The sequence below is a fragment of the Leptosomus discolor genome, chromosome 11, assembly GCF_034619465.1.
Source record: "Leptosomus discolor isolate bLepDis1 chromosome 11, bLepDis1.hap2, whole genome shotgun sequence".
In the NCBI taxonomy this organism is placed as follows: domain Eukaryota; kingdom Metazoa; phylum Chordata; class Aves; order Leptosomiformes; family Leptosomidae; genus Leptosomus; species Leptosomus discolor.
In genome coordinates, this window is record NC_141401.1 from 416,557 (window position 1) to 444,328 (window position 27,772).

At 70.6% G+C, this 27,772-nt stretch overlaps 3 protein-coding genes across 10 annotated transcripts; all 3 read left to right on the forward strand.

Moving 5' to 3' along the window:
• The first annotated feature begins 1,065 nt into the window (after positions 1-1,065).
• On the forward strand, positions 1,066-7,491 carry FES (FES proto-oncogene, tyrosine kinase). Of its 6 annotated transcripts, XM_086471551.1 has the most exons (20): positions 1,066-1,192; positions 1,653-1,659; positions 1,941-2,223; positions 2,326-2,499; positions 2,573-2,669; positions 3,085-3,268; positions 3,591-3,728; positions 3,825-3,944; positions 4,030-4,152; positions 4,222-4,408; positions 4,504-4,581; positions 4,812-5,021; positions 5,334-5,456; positions 5,718-5,771; positions 5,911-6,029; positions 6,237-6,331; positions 6,439-6,562; positions 6,698-6,855; positions 7,069-7,191; positions 7,349-7,491. In XM_086471551.1, the coding sequence occupies exons 1-20, from the start codon at positions 1,066-1,068 to the stop codon at positions 7,489-7,491; spliced, it is 2,667 nt and encodes an 888-aa protein (XP_086327677.1). The 6 variants fall into 6 exon arrangements, with proteins under 6 accessions (XP_086327677.1, XP_086327678.1, XP_086327679.1 ...); XM_086471552.1 differs by lacking the exon at positions 1,653-1,659 and having other exon boundaries at positions 1,066-1,188; positions 2,059-2,223; XM_086471553.1 differs by lacking the exons at positions 1,066-1,192; positions 1,653-1,659 and having other exon boundaries at positions 1,999-2,223; positions 4,222-4,392; positions 4,482-4,581.
• Positions 7,492-8,775: 1,284 nt separating this feature from the next.
• On the forward strand, positions 8,776-17,358 carry MAN2A2 (mannosidase alpha class 2A member 2). 3 transcript variants are annotated; one of them, XM_086471474.1, is made up of 23 exons: positions 8,776-8,907; positions 8,992-9,315; positions 9,467-9,611; positions 9,730-9,901; positions 10,678-10,805; positions 10,959-11,132; positions 11,461-11,647; positions 11,729-11,906; positions 12,100-12,302; positions 12,632-12,814; positions 12,997-13,111; positions 13,324-13,391; positions 13,562-13,727; positions 14,035-14,271; positions 14,379-14,501; positions 14,601-14,715; positions 14,811-14,944; positions 15,059-15,200; positions 15,444-15,577; positions 15,905-15,982; positions 16,315-16,509; positions 16,629-16,739; positions 17,206-17,358. In XM_086471474.1, exons 1-23 carry the CDS (start codon positions 8,776-8,778, stop codon positions 17,356-17,358), a joined length of 3,597 nt encoding a protein of 1,198 aa, XP_086327600.1. The 3 variants fall into 3 exon arrangements, with proteins under 3 accessions (XP_086327600.1, XP_086327601.1, XP_086327602.1); XM_086471475.1 differs by having other exon boundaries at positions 9,061-9,315; XM_086471476.1 differs by lacking the exon at positions 15,905-15,982 and having other exon boundaries at positions 9,061-9,315.
• Positions 17,359-22,418: 5,060 nt separating this feature from the next.
• UNC45A (unc-45 myosin chaperone A) lies at positions 22,419-27,506 on the forward strand. The gene is made up of 16 exons (XM_086471470.1): positions 22,419-22,502; positions 22,776-22,943; positions 23,145-23,313; positions 23,564-23,734; positions 23,851-24,022; positions 24,245-24,545; positions 24,677-24,771; positions 24,845-24,986; positions 25,095-25,235; positions 25,399-25,526; positions 25,716-25,782; positions 25,943-26,056; positions 26,443-26,558; positions 26,678-26,795; positions 26,878-27,033; positions 27,246-27,506. Exons 1-16 carry the CDS (start codon positions 22,419-22,421, stop codon positions 27,504-27,506), a joined length of 2,403 nt encoding a protein of 800 aa, XP_086327596.1.
• Positions 27,507-27,772: the final 266 nt, after the last annotated feature.

Genomic DNA, 27,772 nt, shown 5'->3' on the forward strand with positions numbered 1-27,772 from the left:
GGCCCCTCTGGCAAACAGGACACCTTGGGAACTAGGGCCAGTTACAGGGTTGGCTGGCGAATGGGGACCCTGGCGGCACATGGCAGCTCTCAAATTGCTACACTGGGCAGGTGCAAATTGGGCATTAAATGGGCTCCTCTTGCCTGGAGGGGCCGGGATGGCTCTGGGTGAGGATCTGTGCCACTCAGCGCAGCTGGAGTGCTGGCTGGGGTCTGTGCCTGGGGCACCGTGGCAGCCCCTGGCTGTGCTGTGCCATTGTGCTGCTCTTTGGTGTGACCACCCAGGCATTGCTCAGCTGTGGGAACGCAAGCGAGCAAAAGTCCCGTCTGACACACTTTTCCCCAACTTCCTCTGAAAGTGGAATCAGCCTGGCTGTGTCCTGCAGGTGCCTGTGACACGCCTCTGGGCCGGGGCCTCCCTGCCAGGCACAGGAGGGGGCTCAGCACAAACCCATCACAGAGCCGAGCTGGGCTGTGCCAGCGATGGGGACGTGTGCGGCGGCGCTGGGCCGAGGCGGCGGCTGCCCCTGCGGGGCGGCTGCCGGGGCTGAGCGGTGCCACCGTGGCGCTTTGAGGGGGGGGAGCGCCTGGGGTGCTGCAGGGAGCGGGGTCCCAGCTGTGCGTCGTGGGCTGGGGCACAGCTCCATGGGTGCCTGTGTAGTGGATGCCTTGTCCTGTGGCCTTTCCATGGACCAGGCTCGGGGGTGGTGACGGGATGGTCCCCATTCAGCAGGGCTGCTCAGATCCCTGGGGACCGCCCCTCCCAGGTACACCCCAGTCCCTGCAGCCTCTCGGGGAAGCAGGAGCACGGAGAGGGGCTGGAGGACAGGCAGGACCGGGCATGGCTGAAGGGGCTTTGCTGGGTGAAACCACAGCAGGGGCGACAAAAAGCCCTGGGCTCCTCCAGGGCCGGATCCTGCCAGTGCCAGGCCTTGGTGCGAGGCAGCCGTGAGGGATGGCGGGGCTGGGAGCTGCCCGGCTACGGCAGAGCCGTGTGCCGGTGTTGGCCCCAAGCGTGGGGACTGGCAGGGAGGGGAGGAAGGGCAGGAAATCTCGCAATGGCTGTATGGTCAGCACCGGGCTTCCTGTTCCTCCCCAGGAGCCGGAGCTGCACCAGGTCCAGACTGCGCCAGCCCCGGCCCTGGGAGGACGCCAGCGCCAGCCCCACGGCAGGGACCTCGCAGCAGACGCAGGTTGGAGGGGCCGTGCCCCAGCAGGGCACTGGTGGGGACAGAGGACCCCTTTGCGGGGCTGGGGGGGTCTCAACCCTGTCCCTCTGCGGGGTGGAGGGCTGTGCCAGGGGACGTCCTGCCCAGCACAGAGATGTGCCCCAGCACCCTCCTGCTCCTGCTGTGCCCTTGCCGCAGGACAGGGCACCCTGGGACTGTGGCTGGGACCAGTTCAGCTCCCAATGGCCATGCTGGAGTCTCGGGTGTGGGACACGTCCAGGATTGGCTCCTTCCTCCAGGGCTCAGCGCCCCGTCCCCCTCCTGCCAGCTCCCCACCCGTGCCCTGGCCCCCGGGAGCTCCCCTGTCCTGGCGTGTTCAGCTGCCCCTGCCATGGGCGCAGGGTGACCATGCTGATGGGCAGAACTGCCGGACTGCGTGGGGCCCGTGCCAGGGCGGGGGGCATGGCTGCGCTGCCCTCGGGAGCAGCCTCGCGTGCACAGCAGAGGTGACGCTGCTGGTTCTGACCCCACACTTCCTCCTCCCTGGCACCGGCCCCACGGGTCCCAGCTGCCACGGGGCTCTGGGTGCATCAGCCCTCCCGCCTGCTTTGAATACGCTTTGCAAGGCAGATGCGTGGGGCAGGGAGGAATCTAGCCCCCGCCGCCGGCGGCCAAGGCACCATGTCCCGGTGACGGGGCGATGGGGCAGGAGGGTGTGAGATGCAAAGGGCCTTGGCCACCGGTGAGGGCGGCGCGGGGCACGGGGCGGCAGCCGCGGCTCAGGCTCTCTCGCCGCTCCGCAGCCTCCTCCTGCCCGGGACGGCGGTGCCATGGGCTTCGGGCCGGAGCTGTGGTGCCCGCAGGGGCACAGCGCGCTGCTGCGGCTGCAGGACAGCGAGCTGCGCCTCCTGGAGCTGATGAAGAAGTGGATGTCGCAGCGTGCCAAGAGCGACCGGGAGTACGCGGGGATGCTGCACCACATGTTCTCCCAGCTGGAGAAGCAGGAGGGCTCCGGGCAGCTCCGTGCTGGCGATCATGGAGGCCGGGTTGGGGAGGTAGGAACACCCTGGTGCGGGAGCGTGCCCCGCAGAGTCCGGCGCGGTGCGGTGCTGGAGGATGGCCGTCTCCGTGCCGTCCCTGACACCCTGTCCCCGCAGTCCTGGTGGGTGCTGGCGAGCCAGACGGAGACGCTGAGCCAGATCCTGCGGCGGCACGCGGAGGAGCTGGCGGCGGGGCCGCTGGCCAAGCTGAGCCTGCTCATCCGTGACAAGCAGCAGCTCCGCAAGGCCTTTGCCGAGCAGTGGCAGCAGCTCAGCCAGGAGTACACCCGGGTATGCGGGTCCCTGTGGGGGGAGCGGGGGGCACAGCCCGGCTCCGCTCCCCTGACAGCATCTCCCTCCCCAGACCACGCAGCAGGAGATGGAGAAGCTGAAGGCTCAGTACCGCAGCCTGGCGCGCGACAGCGCCCAGGCCAAGCGCAAGTACCAGGAGGCCAGCAAAGGTGCCTGCCATCCCGGCACCCCCCGGCACCCTGCCTCGTCCCTCTGCAGCCCCTCCCAGCTCCATTCATGGGTCAGGGGTGGCCGGAGCACCCAGTGCCCTGGGGGACCCACGGTGCAGCCTGGACTGGGTGGGGGCCCTGGGGAGGGCAGTGGAAGGAGATCCCGGCTTGGACTCCAGGGAGCCAGGCAAAAATCTGGGGGGTTATGGCATTGGGGCACAGTGATGTGGGTCGGGAGCTTCCCCGTGCACAGGGAGGTGTGCCACCCCCCAGTCTACCCTGGGACGCTGCGACTCCTGTCCCAGCCCCACCGGGTGCCTGTGCCCCTCACCGGCTGCTCGGGGGGGATGAGCAGCACCGCTGGGACCGGTGACGTGGCAGCAGCGGAGGGTGTTTTCCACGGCCTCTCCCCCAGACAAGGAGCGGGACAAGGCGAAGGAGAAGTACGTGCGCAGCCTCTGGAAGCTCTACGCCCTACACAACCAGTACGTGCTGGCCGTGCAGGCGGCCGCGCTCCACCACCACCACTACTACCAGCGGGCACTGCCCAGCCTCCACCAGTCCCTCTACAGCCTGCAGCAGGAGATGGTCCTCGTCCTGTAAGAGCCCTGCCTGCCCCACGTCCCGCCGCCCGTCCCTGGGCACCCCTGTGGCCCCCAGAACCAGAGGTGCTCCCTCCTCCTGCCAGAGCCCTGCCAGCCGCCTGCACCCTCCCTGCCCCATCACCTGCCCTGCACGCTGCAGCCCTCGGGGTGATGCCCCGCAGTGCCACACGAGGTGTGGGGACCGAGAGCACGAGGCAGCGGGATGTGGGGACCGAGCGTCAGGGCTGGGGCCGCGGCGGTGGCACCTGGCTGCTGCAGGGGCCCTGGGCTGGGGGGCACGGGAGCCTGGCAGCACCCAGCGCCCGTGTCCCCTCAGGAAGGAGATCCTCGGCGAGTACTGCAGCATCAGCAGCCTGGTGCAGGACGACGTGCTGGCCGTGCACCAGGAAATTGCCGGTGCCATCCAGGCCATCGAGCCGGCCACCGAGTACAGCGGCTTTGTCCAGAGCCACAGGTACCGCCCCGCGCGGCTGCGGCCTCTCTGCCACCCACAGGTGCCGGCAGCCGGCACGGGGCAGGTGGGAGGCCAAGCCACGCTGGGTGCCCACAGGTACGGCTCCGAGGTGCCGCCGGCCGTGTCCTTCGATGAGAGCTTGCTGGAGGAGACGGACAGCCTTGCGCCGGGGGAGCTGCAGCTGAACGAGCTGACCATCGAGAGCGTCCAGCACTCGTGAGCGGGGACGGGCTGCAGGCAGGGGCTGCTGGCGGGGGCGGCAGCGCGGCTCAGCGCCGTTGGGCACCCGTGTCTCTTGCAGCCTGACGTCGGTCGAGGAGGAGCTGGCGGCCGCCGTGGAGGCCGTGAGCAGCAAGGAGCAGCGGGCGCTGGAGCTGCAGGCGGAGATCCGGGGCGCCGAGCAGGGCCGGAGCCCCGGGGAGCGGTGAGGTGTGGTGGGCGGGGGGCGAGGGGCCGGGGGCTGCGGGGGCTGACTGCCCTGTCCCGTCCCCAGGGTGCACCTGCTGGGCAAGCGCCAGGGGCTGCAGGAGGTGCAGCAGCAGCTCGAGGGCTGCCTCTGCACCCAGGCCAAGCTGCGGGCGCAGCGGGACCTGCTGGCGGGGAAGCTGGCGGAGCTGGGGGCCGGGGAGCCCCTGCCCGCCCTGCCGCTGCAGGAGGACCGGCAGTCGGTCTCCTCCGTGGTGAGTCCTGCCCCACCGCGCCCCGGGAGACGCAGGGACGGGGCACGCCGGGCTCGGGTCGCCCCCCAGCCAGCACAGCTCACGCCTCCCCCCAGGAGCAGGAGCGGAGCGGGGCCACTGCGCTGGAGACCCTCAAGAACCACATCTCGGGCATCTTCAGCCCGAAGTTCTCGGTGAGTCCAGGGGCAGATCCGGCCACCCTGCTCTCCTGCCCAGCTGCCTCGCCGAGCCTCCCGGACCCCCGGCATCCCCTGCTGTCTCCTCTCCGGCCCCGCAGCCCCCTCCCCTCTGTGCTCTAGCCCCTGCTCCCCGCTGCCTGCTGCCCCCTGCCCCAGGCACAGCTTCTGCCCCCGCCTCCGGCACGACCCGGGGGCACGGCTGGGCTCACCCCATCTCCATCCAGTTGCCGCCCCCCGTGCCCCTCATCCCGGAGGTGCAGAAGCCGCTGTGCCAGCAGGTCTGGTACCACGGGGCCATCCCACGGGCGGAGGTGCAGGAGCTGCTGAGCTGCAGCGGGGACTTTCTGGTGCGGGAGAGCCAGGGCAAGCAGGAGTACGTGCTCAGCGTGCTGTGGGACGGGCAGCCCCGGCACTTCATCATCCAGGCTGCCGACGTGAGTGACCCCGGGCGGGGAGGGACGGCCGGGGGTGGCCCTGCGTGGGCAGGTGGGGGGCCCTGCCCAGGCCCAGCCCCGGCTCAGCAGCCACGGGGTCCCAGGTGTGAGTGCATGGGACGCGTGTGTACGGTACAGATTGAGTGTGCTCATCCTTGCACGGGCCAAGCGCGGGGTGTGAGCCCCACATCGTGCGTGTGAACTCCCACTGTGCACACCCACCCTGCCCGCTGTGCGTGCATGTCCTGCGCCGTGTGCGTCCTCACCCACGTGTGTGTGCAGGCACGACCCCTCAGCCTTCCCTCCCCACAGAACATGTACCGGCTGGAGGGGGAGGGCTTCCCCACCATCCCACTGCTCATCGAGCACCTCCTGCAGAGCCAGCAGCCCATCACCCGGAAAAGTGGGATCATCCTGGCCAGGGCCGTGCCCAAGGTGAGAGCGGGCAGTGGGGAGGGAGACGAAGCCCCTGTGCACGGGGCAGCCCTGCCCGGCCCCTTCTCCTGCCCACGGCTGGGCTGGGAGCCCCAAGCATGGTCCTCCAGCCAGATGTGGCCACCCAGCCCTGGGGGTGGGGGGCCAGGGTCTGGGAACCCCCATCCGAGGCTGCCTGAGAAGGAGCTGCAGGGGCAGGGGGTATTTGGGCCTGGGGGGGCTGGGTGATGGCTCACCGCCTTCGGGGTCCTCTCGCTGCAGGACAAATGGGTGCTCAACCACGAGGACGTGCTGCTGGGGGAGCGCATCGGCCGGGTGAGTTGGGGTGCTCCGATCCCTGCCTGCGCAGGGTCTGCGGGAGGGCAGGGTCATCCCAGGGGGCCTGCGGGAGGGCAGGGGTTGCCTTGGGCCACCCCGCAGCAAGCTGGGCCAGTGCACCCGTGTGTCTCGGCAGGGTAACTTTGGGGAGGTGTTCAGCGGGCGCCTGCGTGCTGACAACACCCCCGTGGCTGTGAAATCCTGCCGGGAAACCCTCCCGCCCGAACTGAAGGCCAAGTTCCTGCAGGAAGCCAGGTCTGTGCAGCCGTCGCACTTGTCCCAGCCTGTCTGTCCTTCCTCGGGACCTGGGGCTGTTCAAACCCCCTGGGACTGCAGCGTCTGTGTGCGGAGGGCTGTGTCCCCGGGCCGTCTGAGCAGAGTGTCCTGGGGACGGCACGGAGGTCACCAGTGCCTGGGCAGCCGGGCCCCCCCTGCTCACGGTGCCCTTCCTTGTCCCCACAGGATCCTCAAGCAGTACAACCACCCCAACATCGTCCGGCTCATCGGTGTCTGCACCCAGAAGCAGCCCATTTACATCGTCATGGAGCTGGTGCAGGGTGAGCGGCCTGGTCCTGCGGCCCCCGCACTGCCGGGGCAGCCGGTCCGTGTGTGCGCCATGGCGTGCCAGGGCAGCCGCCCGCCAGCTCCGCAATCCTGGGTGCAGGGGGGGACTTCCTGAGCTTCCTGCGCAGCGAGGGGCCCCACCTGCGTGTGAAGGAGCTGATCAAGATGACGGAGAACGCTGCCGCCGGCATGGAGTACCTGGAGAGCAAGCACTGCATCCACAGGTGGGCTCCGGTGGTGCAGGTGGGCGCTGGGCAGGGCAGAGTGAACGCTGGAGCCCTTGCTGCCCACCGTCCTGTGCCAGACAGAGGCCCCTGGGGATGGCCGGGTGCGTGGCTGATGGCTCTGGGCCGTCCCAGGGACCTGGCCGCTCGCAATTGCCTGGTGACGGAGAAGAACACCCTGAAGATCAGCGACTTCGGGATGTCGCGGGAGGAGGAGGATGGCATCTACGCCTCCACGGGGGGGATGAAGCAGATCCCTGTCAAGTGGACAGCCCCAGAAGCACTCAATTATGGTACGGGATGGAGCCGGGCATGGGCCGGCGGCCCCACAGCGCAGCTGGGAGCCAAGGCTCTGGGGCACGCTATCGCACTCCCACATGCCTGGTGCTGGGGAGGGAGGCAGAGAGATCCAGGGCACCCCAGCCCTCGCCAGCACAGGCACAGCCAGGGCAGCGCTGCCATGGGTGTCCCCAGCTGCCAGCATCCATCCTGCCCCATGTCCCCAGGCCGATACAGCTCAGAGAGCGATGTCTGGAGCTTCGGGATCCTGCTGTGGGAAGCCTTCAGCCTGGGCGCTGTCCCCTACACCAACCTCAGCAACCAGCAGACGCGAGAGGCAGTGGAGCAGGGTAAGGGACGTGGCCGGGGTCCAGCTCCCGAGGGCCACTGCGGGTCGTGGGCCTGGCACAGCGGATCCGCTGCGGAGCCGTGCCCGTGGGACAGGCAGGATGGGGCCGTGGGGGCTGGTGGCCTGGGCTGCCATGTCCCCGTCCCCGCCACTCGCAGGCGTGCGGCTGGACCCCCCCGAGCAGTGCCCCGAGGAGGTGTACCGGCTGATGCAGCGGTGCTGGGAGTACGACCCCCGCAAGCGGCCGAGCTTCAGCACCATCCACCAGGACCTCACTGCCCTCCGCAAGAGGCACCGGTGAGGGGAGGCGTCCGCCGCCCCCCGTGCCCCGGACCCGTCCCGCCGGCGGCAGCGTCCGTCCCTCGGGCAGGGCCGCCCCGGGAAGCGGCGGCTGCGGGGTGCGGCGGGGTGCGGCGGTGCCCCCCCCCCAGCCCGGGGCAGGGGGGTCCCGCTCGCCCCGGGACACGGCACCCACAGCTCCCGCCGGGCTTCATCTGTGTAATAAACAAACGAGCTCTGCAGCACCGCGTCTGGGGGGGCTACGGGGGGTGCAGGGCCCAGGGGGGCACCGGCACAGGGCGCACCGGGACAGGGCACCGGGACAAGGAGCACCGGGACCTCGAGCCGGCCCCGCGGCTACGGGGGGTTTGTCCGGGCCCGTCCCCGGGGCTACGGGGGGGTTGTCCGGGCCCGTCCCCGGGGCTACGGCCCAGCCGGCTCGGTCCCGGCAGCTCGGGGGTCCCGGCCGGGTCGGTCCCGCCCCCGCTGCGCCGCCCGGCGGAGCCACCTCCCGGCGGGGCGGGCGGACGGCGGGGCCGGGGCCGGGCCTGGGGCCGGGCGGGCGGGGCGGCGGGCGGGGCCTGGCCCATCCCGGCCGCGGCAGCCGGCGGGCCCGGGGCGGGCGATGTGAGGAGCCGGGACGGGCCGCGGAGCCGTCCAGGGTAAGAGCGGAGCGGCCGCGGCCCCGGAGCCGCCCCGCGGTGGGCAGCCCCGGCCCCGGCCCGGCCCCCCCGGCCTCAGCCCAGCCCGGCCCCGGCCCGGCCCGCCCCGCTCCCCGGGCCGCGGCGCAGAGGCCCCGGGCCGCCCGGCTCGCCGGGGCCGCCGCGGCCTGCTCCGGCTCCGGCTCCCGGGGCTCCCGGGGCTCCCGGGGCTCCCGGGGCCCCCGGCCCGCTCCGCCGCCCGCAGCCCCGCGGCGGGCCGGGCCCGAGGCGCCCCCGGGCCCGTGCAGCGCCAGCCCGGGCTATAAATACCCGGCGCCGGATTAAGCGAAGTAGGACGCGGGGGGGGCGAAGAGGAGGAGGAGGAGGAGGAGGGCGGCCGCGGTGAGGGGCGGCGGTGGGCAAGGGCCGGGCAGGGCACGGGGGCACCGGGCTGCGCTGCCCGGGTCCAGGCCCCCCGGCAGGGTCAGTCCGGGCCGCGGGGCAGGAGGCACCGGCCCGGCCCAGCCCGGCCCGCCCTCCCCGGTGCCCCGTCCTGCCCCGGCGCCCACCCCGTCCTCGGCCCCGGCCCCGGCCCCGCGGCGGGGCTGGCAGGGGCACCGGTGCGGCGCTGTCCCGGCGCAGGTCTGTCCCTGCGGCGCTCCGGGATGAAGCTGAAGAAGCAGGTGACAGTGTGTGGAGCTGCCATCTTCTGCGTGGCCGTCTTCTCCCTCTACTTGATGCTGGACCGGGTGCAGCACGACCCCACGCGCCACCAGAGCGGTGGCAACTTCCCCAGGGTGAGTGGTGGGGCCGGGCAAGGGGGCAAGTGGTCTGGGGGGCCCAGCTGGCACAGCCTGAGGGCACTCGGTTGCCTGGGCCAGGGCTTGTTCCCTGCTGCTGTCGGTGCACGGGGGGCCCTTTGCCTCTCACCGCGGCCTCTGTGTCCCCAGAGTCAGATCTCGGTGCTGCAGAACCGCATCGAGCAGCTGGAGCAGCTGCTGGAGGAGAACCATGAAATCATCAGCCACATCAAGGACTCGGTGCTGGAGCTGACGGCCCACGCGGAGGGGCAGCCGGCGCTGCCCCGCCACACGCCCAACAGCTCCTGGGTGCTGCCCCCTGAGAGTCGCCCGAGCTTCCTCTCCGTCTCCCCACAGGACTGCCAGTTCGCCCTGGGGGGCAAGGGCCAGAGCCCAGACCTGCAGGTGAGGGGCCAGCATCTCGGCCCAGCAGCTCGGGGACCGTTTCTGCGAGCGCGAGGGGCTCCACACCAGGGCATCCGTGGGGTCCTGGTCCTACCCCGTTGGGGGTCTCTCAGTCTGGTGCCTGCCCTGAGCCCTGTCTCCCACCCGGCAGATGCTGGCTGTGTACTCCCTGCTGCCCTTTGACAACCAGGATGGCGGCGTGTGGAAGCAGGGCTTCGATATCACCTATGAGCCCAACGAGTGGGATGCTGAGCCCCTGCAGGTGTTTGTGGTGCCGCACTCCCACAACGACCCGGGTGAGCAGCAGGCGAAGGTGGGCAGGGGAGGAGAAGGGCTAGTCCAGCCCCTGCTGCCCCGCACTGCTGGCGGAGAAGGGCTGGGCCTCCCGCAGTGACCCCCACACTGTGCTGGCAGGCTGGATCAAGACCTTCGACAAGTATTACTATGACCAAACGCAGCACATCCTCAACAGCATGGTGCTGAAGATGCAGGAGGACTCGCGCCGGCGCTTCATCTGGTCCGAGATCTCCTTCTTTTCCAAGTGGTGGGACAACATCAGTGCCCAGAAGCGGGCTGCGGTGCGGAGGTAGGGCTGCCCACCTGGCCCCGCGGCCCGGCATGGTCGCTGCCCGGAGGCAGGGCACTGCAGGAGGCACCGGCTGTGAGCACGGGGTGTGCGAGGGAAGGGCCCTGGGGAGACGAAGGCTGCCCTGCCTGCAGGGCAGCGGCCGTGGGCTCCACTCTGCTCAGCGTGGGGTGCCCCGGCTCTGCCAGCAACCTCCCAGTGCCGTGAGACGTCAAAACCACAGCAGTGTGGAGTGAGGGAGAGCCAGGGTGCTGCCAGCACCAGGGGTCTGAGGGGCTGGAGGAGGCAGGTCTTGCCCTGCGCTACTCCCTGTGCTCATGGGGCTGGGAAACTCCTTCTCATCACTGTAACCCCAAGCATGTGAGCGCTGCTGCAGAGCCTGAGCAGTGCCAACGCCTTGCAAGGCCCAGGGCGCCCTCAGGGTAGTGAGAGACCGGGAAAGCAGGACTGTGTGGTGGGAGAGGGCCCCCTTGTCAGCCCCCCTGCCCCAGGAGCGCTGAGGGTGGAGGTCAGAAGGAACATGGGCTGCACGGCACAGCAGAGGGTGTGGACCTGTGTGGGGATGGGCTCTGGCTGGGGCCTCATCCAGCGTGGTGCTGTGGAGGGACGTCTGCCCGCGTGAGGACAGCGTGGGCAGGGGACCATGGCAGCCGGTGGTTGTGGAGGCTGCGGGTGGGACCCGGGTGGCTCCAAGGCAGCGGAGGCCCTGCCACGGCACACGGCTCACGGCAGGGCTCTGCCCGGAGCTGATTGCAGCCCGCGTGTCCCCCTCGCAGGCTGGTTGGCAACGGGCAGCTGGAGATGGTGACGGGCGGCTGGGTGATGCCGGACGAGGCCAATTCCCACTACTTTGCCATGATCGACCAGCTGATCGAGGGGCACCAGTGGCTGGAGAAGAACATCGGTGAGAGCTGGGTGGGATGCTGGGCAGGAGGGGCAGAGTGCTGGCTGGGGGCCTGCGTGATGGGCCAGCAAGTGCCCCCATCCCTGGCAGGAGCCCCCTCACACGAGGTGCTGCTGGGCCCAGTGCGGGGCTGACGGGTGTCTGTGCCCCCAGGCGTGACGCCCCGGTCGGGCTGGGCTGTGGACCCCTTCGGGCACAGCTCCACCATGCCCTACCTGCTGAAGCGCTCCAACCTGACGGCCATGCTCATCCAGCGCGTGCACTACGCCATCAAGAAGCACTTCGCTGCCACCCGGAACCTGGAGTTCATGTGGAGACAGACGTGGGGTGAGGGGCTGCTGGGGGGCGACCGCAGAGGGGGCCCTGCCGGGACGGGTGGCAGCAGGGAACAGCCACCAACCACTTTCCTGCGCAGATGAGCCGAGCGCCGGGAGGGGATGTCTCTGCCCCACGGGACAGCCCCAGGGTGACTCCCCAGCCACCCCTGTGCCCGGTGCGCCAGGGGAGGCTGCTGTGCTCTGTGGGCTCTGGGCGGGCGAGCCCATGTGCCAGGTCTGCTCTGCCCCCACAGCCGTCCGTGTGCCCCTGGGCCCTCCTGCTTGGGGATAGGCAAGGGAGAGCCACTGCTGGCGCTCAGCTGCCCTTGGTCCCGCAGATCCGGACGCCAGCACCGACATCTTCTGCCACATGATGCCCTTCTACAGCTACGATGTGCCCCACACCTGTGGGCCGGACCCCAAGATCTGCTGCCAGTTCGACTTCAAGCGCCTGCCGGGTGGCCGGATCAACTGCCCGTGGAAGGTGCCTCCCCGAGCCATCACTGATGCCAACGTGGCGGAGCGGTGAGTGCTGTGGGGGCGAGCGGCTCCGAGCCCCACGGCCCTGTGCGGGAGCCAGCCTCACGCCCTGGTCCCCCACGGCAGAGCCCAGCTGCTGCTGGACCAGTACCGCAAGAAGTCGAAGCTGTACCGCAGCAAGGTGCTGCTGGTGCCACTGGGGGACGATTTCCGCTACGACAAGCCGCAGGAGTGGGATGCCCAGTTCCTCAACTACCAGCGCATCTTCGACTTCCTCAACTCTCGGCCCAACCTCCACGTCCAGGTACGCGCAGGGCGGTCTGGGGCAGTGCGGGGGGCTGGGGGGAGCAGGGTGCCGCAAGGCGGAGGTTGTGGGGAGGCCACTCGCAGAGCCCACTTGGAGCGCGGGCAGGGCTGGGAGGGGTGGTGGGAGCCTCTGGCTGCGGGAGCCACAGCAGCTCCCCGTCGTGTTCAGGGCTGCGTGTGCCGTCCCGCAGGCGCAGTTTGGGACGCTCTCCGACTACTTCGATGCCCTGTACAAGAAGGTGGGCATCGTGCCGGGGATGAAGCTGCCCGGGTTCCCGGTGCTGAGTGGGGATTTCTTCTCCTACGCCGACCGGGAGGATCACTACTGGACGGGCTACTACACCTCCCGGCCTTTCTACAAGAGCCTGGACCGGGTGCTGGAGGCCCACCTCCGGTGAGGGGACGCGCCGGGCCCCGGGGCAGGGGTTGTGTGCGGGGGGCACAGCAGAAGGGTTGGCGGGGCAGCACCCGGGAGCCCTGGCAGTCCCCCGGTCTGCGCCCAGCCGCCAACGTGCCGGGGGTGACCCAGGCATGGCCCGGGCGGTGCCAAACCCTCGCCCAGCCCCAGGGCAGCGCGTGCCCCCGCCTGCCCTCCCCGAGGCTGGGCCCCCGTGCGTGGAGAGCGCGGGCTGGGCTGGCTGCTCTGCCCTCCGTCCGGCACTGCTGGGCCCGCAGCGTTGGGGCGCCGGGGCAGGGACCCTTGGTGACTCTGTCCCTGCGCAGCGGGGCAGAGATCCTGTACAGCCTGGCGCTCGCCCACGCCCGCCGCGCCGGCGCTGACGGCAGGTACCCGCTCTCCGACTACGCCCTGCTGAGCAACGCCCGCCGCAACCTGGGCCTCTTCCAGCACCACGACGCCATCACCGGCACCGCCAAGGAGGCCGTGGTGGTGGACTATGGAGTCCGGTGCGTGCAGGGGCCGGGGCGCAGCCCTGAGGGACCTGGCTCGGATGGGGGCTGGTGGGCACGGGGCTGGCAGCGTGGTTGGGCATGGGGGTCCTGTGGAGCCCCTCTCCTTGGGGGGGAGGTAGAGGATGTTGGGGGGACACTGGGACAGTCCTGCGTGGCTCACTCTGCCCGTGCCCCAGGCTGCTCCACTCCCTCACGAACCTCAAGCGCGTCATCACCAACGCTGCGCATTACCTCGTGCTGGGGAACAAGGACGCCTACCGCCACGACCCGGCTGCGCCCTTCCTCGGCACGGTGAGCAGCACCCTGCCCCGTGGCTCTCCACACCCCAGCATGCTGAGCCCTACTGGGGCAGCTCTCCCCGTGCCCCCTGGGAGCACAGCCCTGCCTGCCCGCTCCATGCTGGGCGGGGGTCCGGGGAAAGGGTCCCAGCCTGCACCTGTGTCCCTGGGCCAGGCTGGCAGGGGTGGTGGGCGCACCATGGCTCTGACCGCTCCTCTCCCCAGGACGACGTGCGCCCCAACCAGGACTCCCTCCCGGAGAGAACAGTGGTCAAACTGGACACCTCGCCACGGTAGGGGCTGCCTGCCTTGCTCTCGGGGATTGCGGGGGCAGTGAGGGGGGTACCTGGGACTCTGTGAAGCAGGGGGTGGGTGCATGGGACCCGTGGGTGGTGGGGGGCGCGTGGGGCACCCAGAACACTGTGGGGCTGGGGTGGTCATCGCTGCGTGACCCCACCCGCAGGTTCCTGGTGGTGTTCAACCCGCTGGAGCAGGAGCGCCTGAGCGTCGTGCCGGTGCTGGTGGACTCCCCGCACGTGCGTGTGCTCTCTGAGGAGGGGCAGCCGCTGCCTTCCCAGCTCAGCGCGCACTGGGGCTCCGCCACCGACACGGTGCCCGACGTCTACCAGGTACGGGGTGCCCTGGTGCCACCGCCTGCCTCCATCCTCAGCCTGCACAGCCCGTGTGTGCCGGGCTCCTGGCCTCGCACACTGCTCCCACGGCTGGGACACCCTGTGAGCCCACCTCTGTAGTGTCTCCTCACTGCAGCGCAAGCTCCCACTGCCTAGGAGCCCCCAGACCCCTGTGCACGTCCCCCCTCGGCAGAGGCCCCAGAAGTGCTGAGCCGGGGTCTTTGCCCTGCTGACAGCCAGCGGGTCCCCACGCGCCAGCTGCCCTCCGCAGAGGGGCTGGCTCAGGTGTCCGTGCTGCCCGCAGGTGTCTGTCCTGGCCCGCCTGCCTGCGCTGGGGCTGCGTGTGCTGCAGCTGCACAAGTCCTTCGACAGCCACGCCACCCCGAAGTCCTCCGTGCGCCTGTACCTGCACGGCCGGGACCTGCCCGTGCGCAAGCAGGAGGCCATGCCCGTGCACGTCTTCCCCGCCGCCGCCGATGACTTCTGCCTGGAGAACCAGCACCTGCAGGCCTGCTTCTCGGGACGCTCAGGCCTGCTGCAGGTGAGTGCAGGGGTCTGGTGGGTGCCGTGGGGGTGAAGGAGGGGAGGGGGACGCGGCGCCGCCCCGTGCAAGGTGCGCTCACTGCTGTGCTGGCCCACGCCCCGCAGAGCATTCGCCGCGCTGGGGAGGAGCGGGAGCAGAGGGTGAGCAGCGAGTTCCTCGTCTATGGCACCAGGACCTCCAAGGACAAAAGCGGAGCCTATCTCTTTCTGCCTGATGGCGAGGCCAAGGTACAGGAGCTGCCTCCTAGAGCCAGCTGGCAGCCGTGCCCGCGGCCACTTGACAGTCCCACAGACAGCAGCCTCAGCACAGCCCTCCTTCCCCCACAGCCCTACGCCCCCAAGGAGCCCCCAGTAGTGCGGGTAACAGAGGGACACCTCTTCTCGGAGGTCGCCAGCTACTACCAGCATGTCCAGACCGTGGTGCGGCTCTACAACGTGCCAGGTGAGACAACGTGAGCCTGTGCCAGGGAGGTCGCTGGCCCGGGGCTGCTGGGCGACGCTGCCCGCGGGGCCCAGCACCTCACTGCCTGCTCGCAGGGGTGGAGGGCCTGTCCCTGGATGTCTCTTGCCTGGTGGACATCCGTGACCACATCAACAAGGAGCTGGCCCTGCGCTTCAGCACTGACATTGAGAGCGACGACACCTTCTTCACGGACCTCAACGGTTTCCAGGTATGCGGCAGCCTGGGGAGGGACAGCAGCTGCCCACGGCGGGGCAGCACCCTGCCGCCCGGCACCGGGCCCCACGGGAGCCACCTCCAGCCGCTGACCTCTGTCCCTCGGCAGATCCAGCCCCGCAGGTACCAGCGGAAGCTGCCGCTGCAGGCCAACTTCTACCCCATGCCCGCCATGGCCTACATCCAGGACATGCAGAGCCGCCTGACGCTGCACACAGCCCAGGCCCTGGGGGTCTCCAGCCTCGGCAGCGGTGAGCCGGGGCGGCGAGGCTGTGCCTCGAGGGACCTGCCCCAGAGCTGGGGCTGCGCTCGGCGGGGGATGCTGGGGAGGAGGGTGCTGTGGGCCGAGCACAGGGTGCCCCAGTCCTTCCATCTCTGGGGCTCCCCGGCCACCCCTGGTCCTGCGGGAGCGTTTCCGTGCGTGGCAGCAGAGGGGCTGCGCGGGGCGTCTGGCTCCTGTTGAAGCCCGGGGTGCTGGGACCCGCTCTCCGCAGGCCAGCTGGAGGTGATTCTGGACCGGCGCCTCATGCAGGATGACAACCGGGGCCTGGGCCAAGGGCTGAAGGACAACAAACGGACCTGCAACCGGTTCCGCCTCCTCCTGGAGCGCCGCGCCACCGCCAACAAGGTGCGTGGGCTCTGAGGTCGCAGGATGGGGTTTGGGTGCGGTGCTGCCTGCCCGGAGAGCCCAGCCCCGCCTTGGGACCGAGCAGGGTGGCGGTGTCTGTGGAAAGCCACGGCTGCCACTGGATGCAGGGTTTCCTCCCTGCTGCCCCGTGGCCCCCCTGGCCGTCACGCTGGCACTGCACGGGGATGGGCCTGGAGCAGGGGGTACGGAGAGGGTGGGACCGTGCAGCGGGGTCCGTCCCCGTGGAGCCACGCTGCCCTCGTAATCACGGTGTTCTTGTCCCGTCCCCTCGCCGCTCACTATGCATGCGCCATGTCACCCATTCAGAGCTCCAGCTTCTTTTCCAAACTGGCCTCCGTGTTTAAAGCCTTGGGCTTCCCCGGCGCCAGGACTGGCAGCCCAGAGGTAACGGCCGGCCTGGCCCCGCTGTCTCTCCCTGTCTCGTGCACTAGCTGCTAGCGACTAGCCTAGCCAGGCCCCGTAGCAGGCCCGTAGTCTGACCACCGGCGAGCTGGCGTCTGGGCAGGCTGCCCGGCCGGCAGCCGCCCTCCCGGTCTGGGTGCTGGGGAGGGAAGCCGTGCCTGGGCGGGGGCAGCTCTGGGTGCCCCGTGCTGGCGGGTGCCTGTTCTCTGGGTGCTGCTGGAGAGGCCGCAAGGAGCGGGAGGTCTGTGGGCCCTGTCCGGGCTCTGCCTGACCCCCCCCCCCCGGCCCACACTGACCCGTGCGCTTTTTGGCAGGTGCAGGACGGCCGCCCGATCAGCTTCCCCTCCCTGCTGAGCCACATCACCTCCGTGCACCTGAACGCCGAGGCCCTGGTCATGCCTGTGGCCCAGGAGAAGCCAGCCCCGCCAGCCCTGCGCTCCTTCGTGCCCCTTTCCACCACCCTCCCCTGCGACTTTCACATCCTTAACCTGCGGACGCTGCAGGCAGAGGTGAGCTGCGCCCTGTGAGTGAGGCGGGCACGGCCCGGGGGCAGCAGGACTCTTGGAGGGGGGGGGGTCTCGCACCCGCTGTCCCCAGCATCGCGGCTCACACCGCGGCTCCCTGGCAGGATGACTCGCTACCCTCGGCCGAGGCAGCCCTGATCCTGCACCGCAAAGGCTTTGACTGCAGCCTGGAGGCCAAGAACCTGGGGTTTAACTGCACCACCAGCCAGGGCAAGGTAGGACCCGGCTGCCGCCTCTGCCCACCGCTGGGTCAGAGCCAGGCTGAGGCCCCCGGCACATCTGGTGCCAGCCCTGCCTCCTGCATCCTGTGCTCATGCCAAGCCAGGACGGAGGCTGGAGTGGGCCACAGGTCCCCCAGCACGAGCGTCCCAGACACAGTGGCTGGTCAGGAGTCCCACAGTGCAGGGTGCAGCTCTGCTCTGCCCATTGCCCAGGCAAAGCTGGAGGGTGTTGTTTCTCACAAAGCGGGTCTGGAGCCTTTCGTGAGCCCTGCATCCCCCAGTGAGGAAGGGCAGAGCCTGGGCTGGGTCAGCGTGATGCCCTGGGTGCCACGGGGGGGCCTGCAAACTGGCCCCTGGCACAGCGCGTGTGGGGATGCCCGGTGCATGGGGCTGTGCTCCCAGGCACCACGTCCCACTCAGCCGGGCCCCCCGCCCTTCTCCCTCCCTCCTCTCTCCCTAGCTGGCTCTGGGCAGCCTGTTCCAGGGGCTGGAGCTGGGGTCCCTGCAGCCCACCTCGCTGACCTTGATGTACCCGCTGGGCACAGCCTCCAACAGCACCAACATCCGCCTGGACCCCATGGAAATCGCCACTTTCCGCATCCGCCTGGGGTAGCGTCTCCCGGAGCGGGAGAGGAGCAGACTGGCTGGGCAGTGTGGGAGCGGCTGCTGAGCCCAGCAGCACCAGCACGGCCCGGGAGAGGCTGGGCCAGCGGGCCCGTGGCGGGCAGGCGGGTTCTGGGCAGGAGGTGCCGGACTTGCAAAGACTGCTGCCTTCTAATTTATTAGTGCTGCGTTCTCAGATAGATTTCAGGAGCGAACTGCTGTGGCACGGCTGTGCAGAGGCTGCTGGCCGCTGCCTGGGTGTAAAGGTCCCGGGCCGGGCACTGCTCCGAGCAGAGCACGGCTTGTGGGGGCAGCGGGCTGGGCTCTGCCGCTGCCGGCAGGATGGGCACGGCTGCCCTGCTGCGTTCGCACGGCTGCCCGGGAGGGTGCCCACCCCGGTGTCTTGGGGCAGGGGCCTGTGCTGGGCTCCCCCTGACCCGCGGGGCAGCGCGGGGGCTGCCAGGAGCCTGGTGGGGTTGGGGCAGCCGGCCGGGGCGGTGCTGTGGACTGGAGACTGAGCTCGCCTGGAGCTTGTAGGAAACACGAGGCTGTTTCCAAGGGCCCGGGTCTGTGTCTGGTTTGTGGTTCTCGTACTGGTTGTATGGGGGAGAGGGAGCGGGGAGCATCCCCAGGCAGCAGGGAGGCAGGGGCCAGTGCCACTCTGGGTCTGCTGGGTGGGCTGCCGGGGCTGTGCCACGCTGTGCTCCGTGGGGTCCCTGCCCTGCCGGGGCTGAGCCAGCTGTGGGGCCCCGGGCACGTGTGAGAGCCCAGTGGCGGGGCCAGGCCCAGCCATGGTGGGGGGCAGGCAGCACCGGTGCAGGCGGGAGTGAGGGGGACAGGGAGCAGACCAAAGTCAGGCAGCTCCCAGTGGGGAGGGGATGGGGGGCCAGTGCCTGCTGCAGCACCCGCACATGCCCCATGCTGGGGCGAGCGGCTGGCATGGCAGCGTCCTGGGGCTGGGGGATACCGGCTGTGCTCAGGGCTGAAGCGCCCACAGCTGCCTGGGGAGCCAGGCCCTGCTCCTGTGCACGTGGCCGTGGGGTGCTGCTGTGGGGCGCTTCTGTGGGGCTCTGCCAGCCGTGCCCAGCTGGCCCGAGTGAGAGCTGAGGCCGAGCTGGAGCGGTGCAGAAGAGCGGTGCGGAGGAGTGCGAAGCCCTCAGCCAGTGGCGATGCTCGGGGAGCCCGGCTGGTCTCCAGTACCCCAGGGGCTGTGGGAAGCCACATTGCCTGGAGCATCCTCCTGGTTGCTGCGGGGACCGCAGGGGCTGCCAAGCTCCCCTGGTCCCCCCGAGGCTAATTACTGGGAAGGGGTGCCAGGGGAGAGGGTCGCAGGGAGGGCCAGGCGAGGAGGTGGTGCTGGCGGAGCTCTGCCTCCAGTACCACCCGCATCCCCCGGGCTCGGCCGCGGCCCCAAGAACGGGCAGCGTGCATGGAGCCAGTGCAGACTGGCGCCAACAGCTCGGACCCTCACACTGCCCCGGGGACCGCCTGGCACGGGGCAGCGCAGCGGGGCAGGACCCCGGGTCTGGTGCACGGTGGGAGGTGCAAGTGCCAGGGAGCCGGGGACCACAGCCCTGTGCTGGCACCACTTGCCACCGGGGACTCTGCCGGAGCCTGGCTAATGGCACTGCTGGCACAGGGCCTGCTGCCCGCCGGGGCTGGGCTGTTGAGGGACTGCGGCACAGCCTGCCTGCCCACGGCCCTGGGGCCTGGCGCTTGCCCCACACCCCAGCCTGGGCTGTGGCCCTTGCCTGCCACACCAGGATCCGCAGACAGGCTGAGATGCCCAACCGGGGCCCGTGGACCCTGCTGCGGGGTGGGGAAGGCGCCTCTCATCCCGCACTTGGCCCCCGAGAAGCTCATTAGTGATGCTCCCTCCTCCCGCCCCGGTCCCTGCGGAGCGGGCAGCGAGTGCAGGAGGCTCTAATGGCTCCAAGCGGCTCTTGATGGGCCGCGATGGAGGCGGGAGCAGGAGGGGCTGTGGTTTCTACCTCCGCCGGAGCCAGAGCTGCCTCTGCCCAGGGTTAGCCAGGAAGATGCTGGGTGGGCTCCTGCTCCGGCTGCTCCTTGCCACGGCTGTGTGCCCCGGCCTCCTCGGGACAGGTACGGCCCCGCTCCTGCCCCTCCTGCTCCTGAACCTGTCCTCCCCCTCCCTGCTGGGGCCTTGTCCCTTGTGGGCTGCTCCCCGATGGTCCCAGATGGAGGCTGGGGGGCTCTGTGCCGGGTGGCGGTGGTCTGCACTGGGGATGGTGGCGCTGGTGTGGTGATGCCGGGGCTGGTCCCACTGCAGCCGTCTGTGGGGTGGTGGCGAACGGGGAGGGGGTTGAGCACGGGAGATCGGGGGCTGGCCTGCTGTCCCCGGGGCCTTTCCCCTCCCCTCTGCTGCCATCACACTCCTCACCTGCGTTTGCCCTTGCCCGGGTGATGGTGAGCACTGGAGGTCACAGCACACATGGGGCCAGGGCCACCAGCAGGCAACGCTGGTGGGGCCGTGCTCAGCCGCTGCTGGCTGTCGGGCTGAAGCCCACCCCAGGGACCGAGACAGGGGGCTCCCATGCCACGGTGGTGAGGCCCCATGGGGCCAGGGCGCTCCCAGCCCAGCTGGGGCAGGCTCTGCTCCACAGCATCCCTGCAAGGGCTACCCGGCTGGAGCTGGCAGCCCATACCACCGGCACCGCGCCGGCTGCCGGCATGCCCCCTCGCCTCGGCGCAGGGGCGCAGCCCAGAGCACACCCGTGCAGCCCCCCGCAGCGGGGGCTGAGCCCCAGCACTCGCCAAGCGCCCGCTCCTCGCGGCAGTCTCGGTGCAGAACCTGCACCTCTGCGAGGGCTATGAGGGCCCCGACGGCCGCTACCACCCTGGCTTCTACTGCCCGCGGCTGACCGACCCGGCCGGCCACCGCTACTGCTGCCGCCCCAGCCCGCACGCCCTCAAGTCCTGCTGCTCCCAGCTGGCCCTGGAGGCCCTCACCGGTGTGAACGTCTCCAGCCTGGCCGGCCCCGGCCTCCTCCGGTGAGCGGGGCTGCCGCCTGGCCGTGCTGCTCGGGGCCGGGGCTGCCATGCCTGGGAGGTGGGAGGGGGCGGCAGGGGCTCGTGGCATGGCCCCAGGGGCTGGTGTGGTGTCACCCAGGGCCCAAAGCTGTCCCCAGCCGGGCCCTCCCTGGCGTAGGGGTGCCAGTGGGCCGGGGCGGGGGGGGCGGCTGGTCATGGCCGCCCCCTCCTGAGGTGCCCCCCCCCGCAGGAACCCGCTGGCCCTGCCCTTCGTGGGGCTCTACGGGCTCCTCGTCCTCCTCCTCATGGCCATCGATCTCTTCCACTTCTACTGGACCCGGCGCTGCCGCCTCGGCCGCCTCCTGTCCTGCGCCCGCCGCCCGCCCCGCGGTCCCCCGGTGGGCCGCCCGCCCCGCTCCCGCCCACCCCGCGGCCCCGGGAGGCTCCCACCGCCGCCCCTGAGCCGGGCCTGCTGAGGGGGGGCCCGGGGTTGGGGGGCCCGGGGGGAGGTGGGCCGCGGGTCCCTGTCCGGGGGTGCCCCGGGGCACCGGGGGGGGGGGGTGGACGGGCGGAGGGGGGGGGGGGGGTCGGGAGGTGTCACACACACCCACACCCACGAGGTCGCACGTGGCCGGTGCCGGCCCCGCCGGGCCGCACGGTGGCGCTGGAGGCGCCCCGCCCCTTCCGCCCTCGTCACGTGACACGGGCGGTGGCGTCCGGGTTCCCCGGGCGATCGGCGGTGACGTCAGGGGCGCGGCGAGAGAGGCGCGATGGAGGAGGCGGTGAGCGGGCGCCGGGCCGGGCCGGGGGGGGCGGCGGCTGCCGGTCCCGGTGTGACGAGGGGCCGGTGCCTGGGGCTGCCGCCGGCGGCGGCGGCGGGGCCCTGACCCGGGGGCGCTGTCCCGGGGCAGCCGCCCGTGGCAGGGGGAGGGTCGTGCCCGGCCCCCCCGTCCCAGCCGGTGCCCGTCGGCAGGTGACGGCGGGGCAGCTGCGGGAGCGGGGCAACGCGCTCTTCCAGGCGGGGGACCACGGCGCGGCCCTCGCCGCCTACACGCGGGCGCTGAGCCTCTGCGACGCCGAGCCGGAGCGAGCCGTGCTGCACCGCAACCGGGCCGCCTGCTACCTCAAACTGGTGAGTGCGGGGCGGCTGCACCCCCCCCTGGGCCCCGCCGGAACCCGCCCGGGCCGCTCCGCCTTGGCCAGCTGCTGCCGGGCCCCGGGCGGGGCGCCGCCGGGCGTTCGCTCACCTTTTCTCCGGGCCCGACCCGCTGTCCCGTGCTGCCCCACCACCCGGGTGGGCTGGCGGGGCCGGGGCAGGGCGCTCCCGCCCGTGCCGGGGCTGTGCGTACGCCCTGGGCAGTCACAACGTCTCCCACATCTCTGAGGCGAGGGGGAGCACAAGGAGCTCAGGGGCTCGAGTAGATCGGGAAAAGCACCGGGGCACTAGGGCTCCTCGGGGACCCTGCGAGGGTTGCCCCCTGGGAGGGACAGGACGTCCTGCTGGGCCAGTTCGGTGTCCTTCGTGACGCTGCTCCCATCCTCAACCCTCCAGCCCCTTCCCCGCTCTCCTCCCCAAAGTGGCGCAGCAGGCTGGGCCAGTACGGGCAGCGCCCCGGGCGTTCCCCTCTCGCTGACTCGCTCTCCCCGCAGGAGGACTATGCCAAGGCGGAGGCTGATGCGTCTAAAGGTACCGGCAGCGGCGGCTGGCAGGCGACTGGCCCCTGCGTGCTGCCCGCCCGGGCAGACCGGAGCGGTCCAGGGCCTTTGCGATAGATCCCCCGCTCACCCGCAGCCATTGAAGCCGACGGCCGGGACATGAAGGCTCTGTTCCGCCGGAGCCAGGCGCTGCAGAAGCTGGGCCGCCTGGACCAGGCTGTCAGTGACCTGCAGCGGTGCGTGAGCCTGGAGCCCAAGAACAAGGCCTTCCAGGAGGCCCTGCGTGCCCTGGGGAGCAGCATGCACGAGAAGGTGAGCGGGTTGGCAGCGGGTGGGGCCGCCGTGGCCCCCGCTGGGGTGTGGTGGGCTCGGGGAAGCGGTGAGGGCTGAGCTGCTCTTTCTGCTCTGCCTCAGATGAAGACCATGTCCTGCACGGATTCAAAGGTGGAGCAGATGTTCCAGATCTTGCTGGATCCTGAAGAAAAGGACGCGGACAAGAAGCAGAAGGTCTGAGCTCTGGGGAGCGGAGGGCAACACGGCTGGGCTGGAAGGCGAGGAGGGGAGGAACAGTGTTCCCAGGTCGGCGCCGCTGGCTGAATGGGGCTGCCCGGGGGAGGCCAGGCCCCCTGCCCGTAGGACGTGCTCCCAAAGACCGGGGACAGGAGACGGGTGCCTGCGGCTGCACTGGGTGCCTGGCTGGCTGCTGCCGGGGAGGTTCCCTGCACACGGTGGGCTGTGTCCTGGTGGGCGGGTGACCCGGGCGCGACTCCCCTCTCCCAGGCTGCGCAGAACCTGATCGTGCTGGCGCGAGAGGAGGCCGGAGCAGAGAAGATCTTCCAGAGCGATGGTGTGCGGCTGCTGGCGGAGCTGCTCGACACGGCCAAGGCTGACCTGATGCTGGCGGCCCTGCGCACGCTGGCGGGGCTGTGCTCTGGGCACCGCTCCCGGGTACGTCCCGCCGTAGCCCAGCTCTCCTGCATGGCAGGGCCTGGCCCCGGGGAATCAGGGTCAGGGAGGCTGCCAAGCGTGTCAGGCAGCTCTGGGCTGTCAGCTCCGGCCTGTTGTGGCAGGGAGCGATCCCGGTGGGGTGCTGGGGAGCGCCAAGGCTTCCCTGAGGTCTCAGGCAGACGGTTGTGCTTGTACCCGCAGACGGCAGCCATCCTGGCTGAGCTGGGCGCTCCTCGTCTCTCCGCGGTGCTGGGTGTGGAGCACGAGCAGGTTTCCCTGGCTGCCTGCAACCTTCTGCACGTGATGTTCGATTCCCTGAAGGAGGGGCTGCAGAAGGACTTCCGTGGCAAGGAGGACGCGGTGGTGCTGGGTGAGTGCTGGCTGCCCCGGCGGGCTGGCGCGGGGTGGGGAGGGCACTGAGCTGCAGCGGGTTCTCCTCCCGCTGCCCGCCTGGTCACTACTACCTGCCGCAGAGCCGTCGCTCCGCTCCAGAGTTAACACGAGGCCGAGCTGGGAGGCGGGAGCCCCTGGCCACGGCGGCATCTCCTGCCAGCCTTACCACAGCAGGGTTGAGGCCTGTGCCCAGGGTGCTGACTGCTGGGCGCCGTCTCTTCTGGAAGATTCCTCTAAGGACCTGAAACTGCTGATCAAGCACCTGCTGGAGCTGCTGGCGCTGGAAGGGGCCTCTGCGCACGGCCGGGACAACGCCCTGAACCTGCTCATCAAGGTGGTGCCCAGGACGTCGCCGAAGGAGGCCAACAACAGCCTGAGCCTCTGGGTGATTGACCAGGGTGAGCGGCACGGCCCTCAGCGTCCCGCTGGGGCACGGCACCCGTCTGCCTCGGCGTGCTGCATGTCTTGGCCCGTTTTGCTCCTCGCCGGGCTGTCTGACCTCGTGTTCTCCTAGGCCTGAAGAAGATCCTGGAGGTGGGAAGTACAGTGTGTGGCACCCCGGGCAGCCTGCCCGTGACGGAGAACAGCCGGATGAGCGCCTCGGTCCTGCTGAGCAAGCTTTACGACGACCTGAAGTGCGATGCCGAGAGGGAGAACTTCCACCACTTGTGCGAGGACTACGTGAGGTGAGCCTGGGTGTCCCTGGGGGAGGGGGGGGCTCAGTCTTGTACAGCCAGCAGCCTTCTGGGGGGGTAGCAGCACCCCTGTCCCCAGACCGTTTCGCTCTTGGTGATAAAAGCGGAGCGGAGACGTGCCAGAGGCGTGCTGTGCTGGGGTTGAGCGGGTGGAGCTGCGTGTGGCTGAAGGGTGGGATCAGCCTCGTCCTTCCTGGTGGTCCTCCCCTGCAGGAGCTGGTTCGAGGGCCATGAGCTGGCTGGGAAGCTGCGGGCCATCCAGACGGTGTCGTGCCTGCTGCAGGGCCCCTCGGAGGCTGGGAACAGGGTGCTGGAGCTGGAGGGGATCATGGACAGCGTGCTGTCCCTCTGCGCCTCCGTTCGCGAGGCCCACCAGCTGGTCGCGGTGGAGGCGCTGATCCACGCCGCCGACAAGGCCAAGCGCGCCTCCTTCATCACCGCCAACGGCGTCAGCCTGCTCAAGGAGATCTACAAGCGCAGCGAGAGGGACAGCATCCGCATCCGGGCGCTGGTGGTGAGCGCGGCGGGGCGGGCGGAGCGGCCGGGCCGAGCCCTCAGGTGGCCCCATGGGTCCTCAGTGCTGTCCCCTCCCGGCGCGGGGGGGCTCTCGGGGTGACCGTGGCCGCTCCTGCTCTGACGCCGCAGGGGCTCTGCAAGCTGGGATCCGCCGGAGGCACCGACTTCAGCATGAAGCAGTTCGCCGAGGGCTCCACGATGAAGCTGGCCAAGCAATGCCGCAAGTGAGCGCTGCCGGGCCGGGGGGGAGCCGGGCGGGGTGACCCCCGGCCTGGGCTCACGGGGCGTCTCTGCCAGGTGGCTCTGCAACGAGGCGATCGACGCGGGGACGCGGCGCTGGGCGGTGGAGGGCCTGGCTTACCTCACCTTCGACGCGGACGTCAAGGAGGAGTTTGTGGAGGACAAGGCCGCGATGCAGGCCATGTTCCACCTGGCCAAGGTGCCGGCGGGGCGCTGGGGAGGGGGTGGCGGGGCTCCCGCTGCGGGGCTGGGGGTGTGGAAGGGCGCGGTGGCGCTGGGTGTGACGGGCGCCGCGTTGTCACCGCAGTCGGAGGACAGGAGCGTGCTCTACGCCGTTGCCTCCACGTTGGTGAACTGCACCAACAGCTACGACCACGAGGAGCCCGACCCCCAGATGCTGGAGCTGGCCAAGTACGCCAAGCAGCACATTCCCGAGCAGCACCCCAAGGTGAGCAGGGCCCCGGAGGAGAGCGTGCGGGTGGGACGGAGCCCGGGGTCCTGAGGGGGGATGGGGTGTCCTTGGGGCCGTCGGGGGTGAGGCCGGAGACCTCGCAGCGGGTGGCGGCAGGCTGGTGCCCCCGAGCCGAGCGGTGACCCTGCCCCCGGGCCAGGACAAGCCGGACTTTGTGAAGCGCCGGGTGCGGAAGCTGCTGACGGCCGGTGTGGTGTCAGCTCTGGCGTGCATGGTGAAGAGCGAGAACCTGGCGCTCACCAACTCCTGCCGGGAGCTGATCTCCAGGTACGGGCGTGCCCAGGGGGTGTCAGGGAGGGAGCCGGGTTCTGAGGCGGCTGGTGAACTGCTGGTGAACTGCTGTGGCTGTGGTGAATGCCAGCTCCTGGGAGGAGAAAGGGGATGTCTGGGAGTCTGGTGCAGCCTGGGCCCACTGCGGGTGTCTGGGTGCTCCAGCTACTCCCCCGTTGTCCCTAGAGTGTTCCTGGCACTGGTGGAGGAGGCGGAGGACCGGGGCGGTGTGGTTGCGCAGGGAGGAGGCAAGGTAAGGGGACAGGCCCTGGTGGCCTGCGCCACGCCGTGGGGCTCTGGGGAGGGCTGGGGCTCTGCGGGGGGTGCCTGTGGTTTGGTGCTGGCTCCCTCGTACAGGAGTCTCTGGGGAAGCTGGGGCTCCTGTGACCTGGCTGCTGTGTCCCTGCCTGCAGGCTCTCATCCCGCTGTCCCTGGAGGGCACCGAGGTGGGGCAGACCAAGGCAGCCCAGGCCCTGGCAAAGATCACCATCACCTCCAACCCGGAGATGGCATTTCCCGGAGAGCGGGTGAGTGTCGCCGCTGTGGGACGGCTCTGCCGGGCAGGGGCCCTGCGTGGGCCGTTGGGGGCTCGCGTGGGAGCAGCGGTGGGCACAGCCTCACCCTAGGCCCTGGGTGCAGCATCTGGGATGGGGTGGGCTTCAGCTCCTCCTCGCCTGCCAGGAAAGGGCTCGGCAGCCCTGGGGCTTCCTGCACCGTGGGAACTGCCCTTCCCTGGGGAGCGGGAAGTGCCAGGCCCCTGGTGTTCCCCACAACGGCCCGAGGGTCTGGGCCTGGCCACGGGAGTGACTCTGCGTTTAGCCAGGGCTCAGGGCTCTCTGCATCCCCTGCTCCACAGGGTGCAGAGTCCCTGCCCCTCGCTCAGGGTTTGAGCCCTGCACTGCTGTCTTCGCAGATCTACGAGGTGGTCCGGCCCCTGGTAAGCCTCCTGCACCTTCAGCGCACCAGCCTGGAGAACTTTGAGGGGCTGATGGCATTAACCAACCTGGCTGGCATCAGCGAGAGACTGCGGTAGGGGCGGTGGGCTCAGCTGGACTGGGCCAGGGGGAGAGAGGGGGCCTGTCCTGTCCCTGGCTGGCCCAGAGGGGTCCTGCCCTGGGCAGGGAGCACTCACGCACCCCCCGTCGCAGGCAGAAGATCCTGAAGGAGAAGGCGGTGCCTATGATCGAGGGGTACATGTTTGAGGAGCACGAGCTGATCCGGCTGGCTGCCACCGAGTGCATGTGCAACATGGCCATGAGCAGGGAGGTGAGGGCCGGGCCAGGGCGGGCTGGGGGTCTGCACTGGGCTCCCGGCCCCGCGCCCCCACCCACCCCCTCCTCCTCTGCAGGTGCAGGAGCTGTTCCTGGCTGAGGACAGCGACCGGCTGAAGCTGATGGTCCTGTACAGTGGGGAGGACGACGAGAAGCTGCGGCGGGCAGCCTCGGGGACCCTGGCCATGCTGACTGCCCTGCACCCCCCCATCTGCAAGCGGATCCCCCAGGTGGTGAGTGCCCAGTGGTGGGGTGGGGGCATATGGGACCCCCTGGGGCAGCACCTGCTGTCCTGGAGTGCCCGGGGAGCTGGAGCGCCCTGTCCTGACCTGAGCCTGCCTCTGAGCCAGGGCTGGGGGTATTGAGGGGGCCATCAGGGCTGCGGGGAGCTGGCCCCCCTCTCGTGGGGGGCGGTGCTGAGAGTGGTCCCGCTCCCTCCCCCTAGACGGTGCACTGGCTGGAGATCCTGCAGGCCCTGCTGCTGAGCCCTAGCACGGAGCTGCAGCACCGCGGGGCCGTGGTGGTGATGAACATGGTGGCGGCCGAGCGGGAGGTGGCGGAGCAGCTCATGGCCAGCGAGATGCTGGAGATCCTCTCGGTGCTCGCCAAGGACCAGGACAAGCCCCGCGTGGCCCAGGCGGCCAAGGAGAGCCTGGCCCAGGCCGTGGCCTACGGCCTCATCCAGCCCAACCCGGGCCAGGAGTGAGGACCCGGCGGGGGCTGCCCGCACCCACACCGTGGCTGCCCGCACACCATGGCTGCCCCGGCCGGGCCCGGCTGCCCGCGGGGGCTGCGCTCGGGGCTCCTGCCCGCCGCCCCGGGGCCGGGGCTCACCGCTGCCTCTGCCACCGTCTGCCTTAATCGGGAGGGCCGGCCCGGGGCCCGGGGCCCGGGGCCCTGCGCGGGGCGGGCCCGCCCGGTGACACCGCACTAAAGCTGCTCTGGGACCGCGCACCGGCCTCTGCCCCTGCC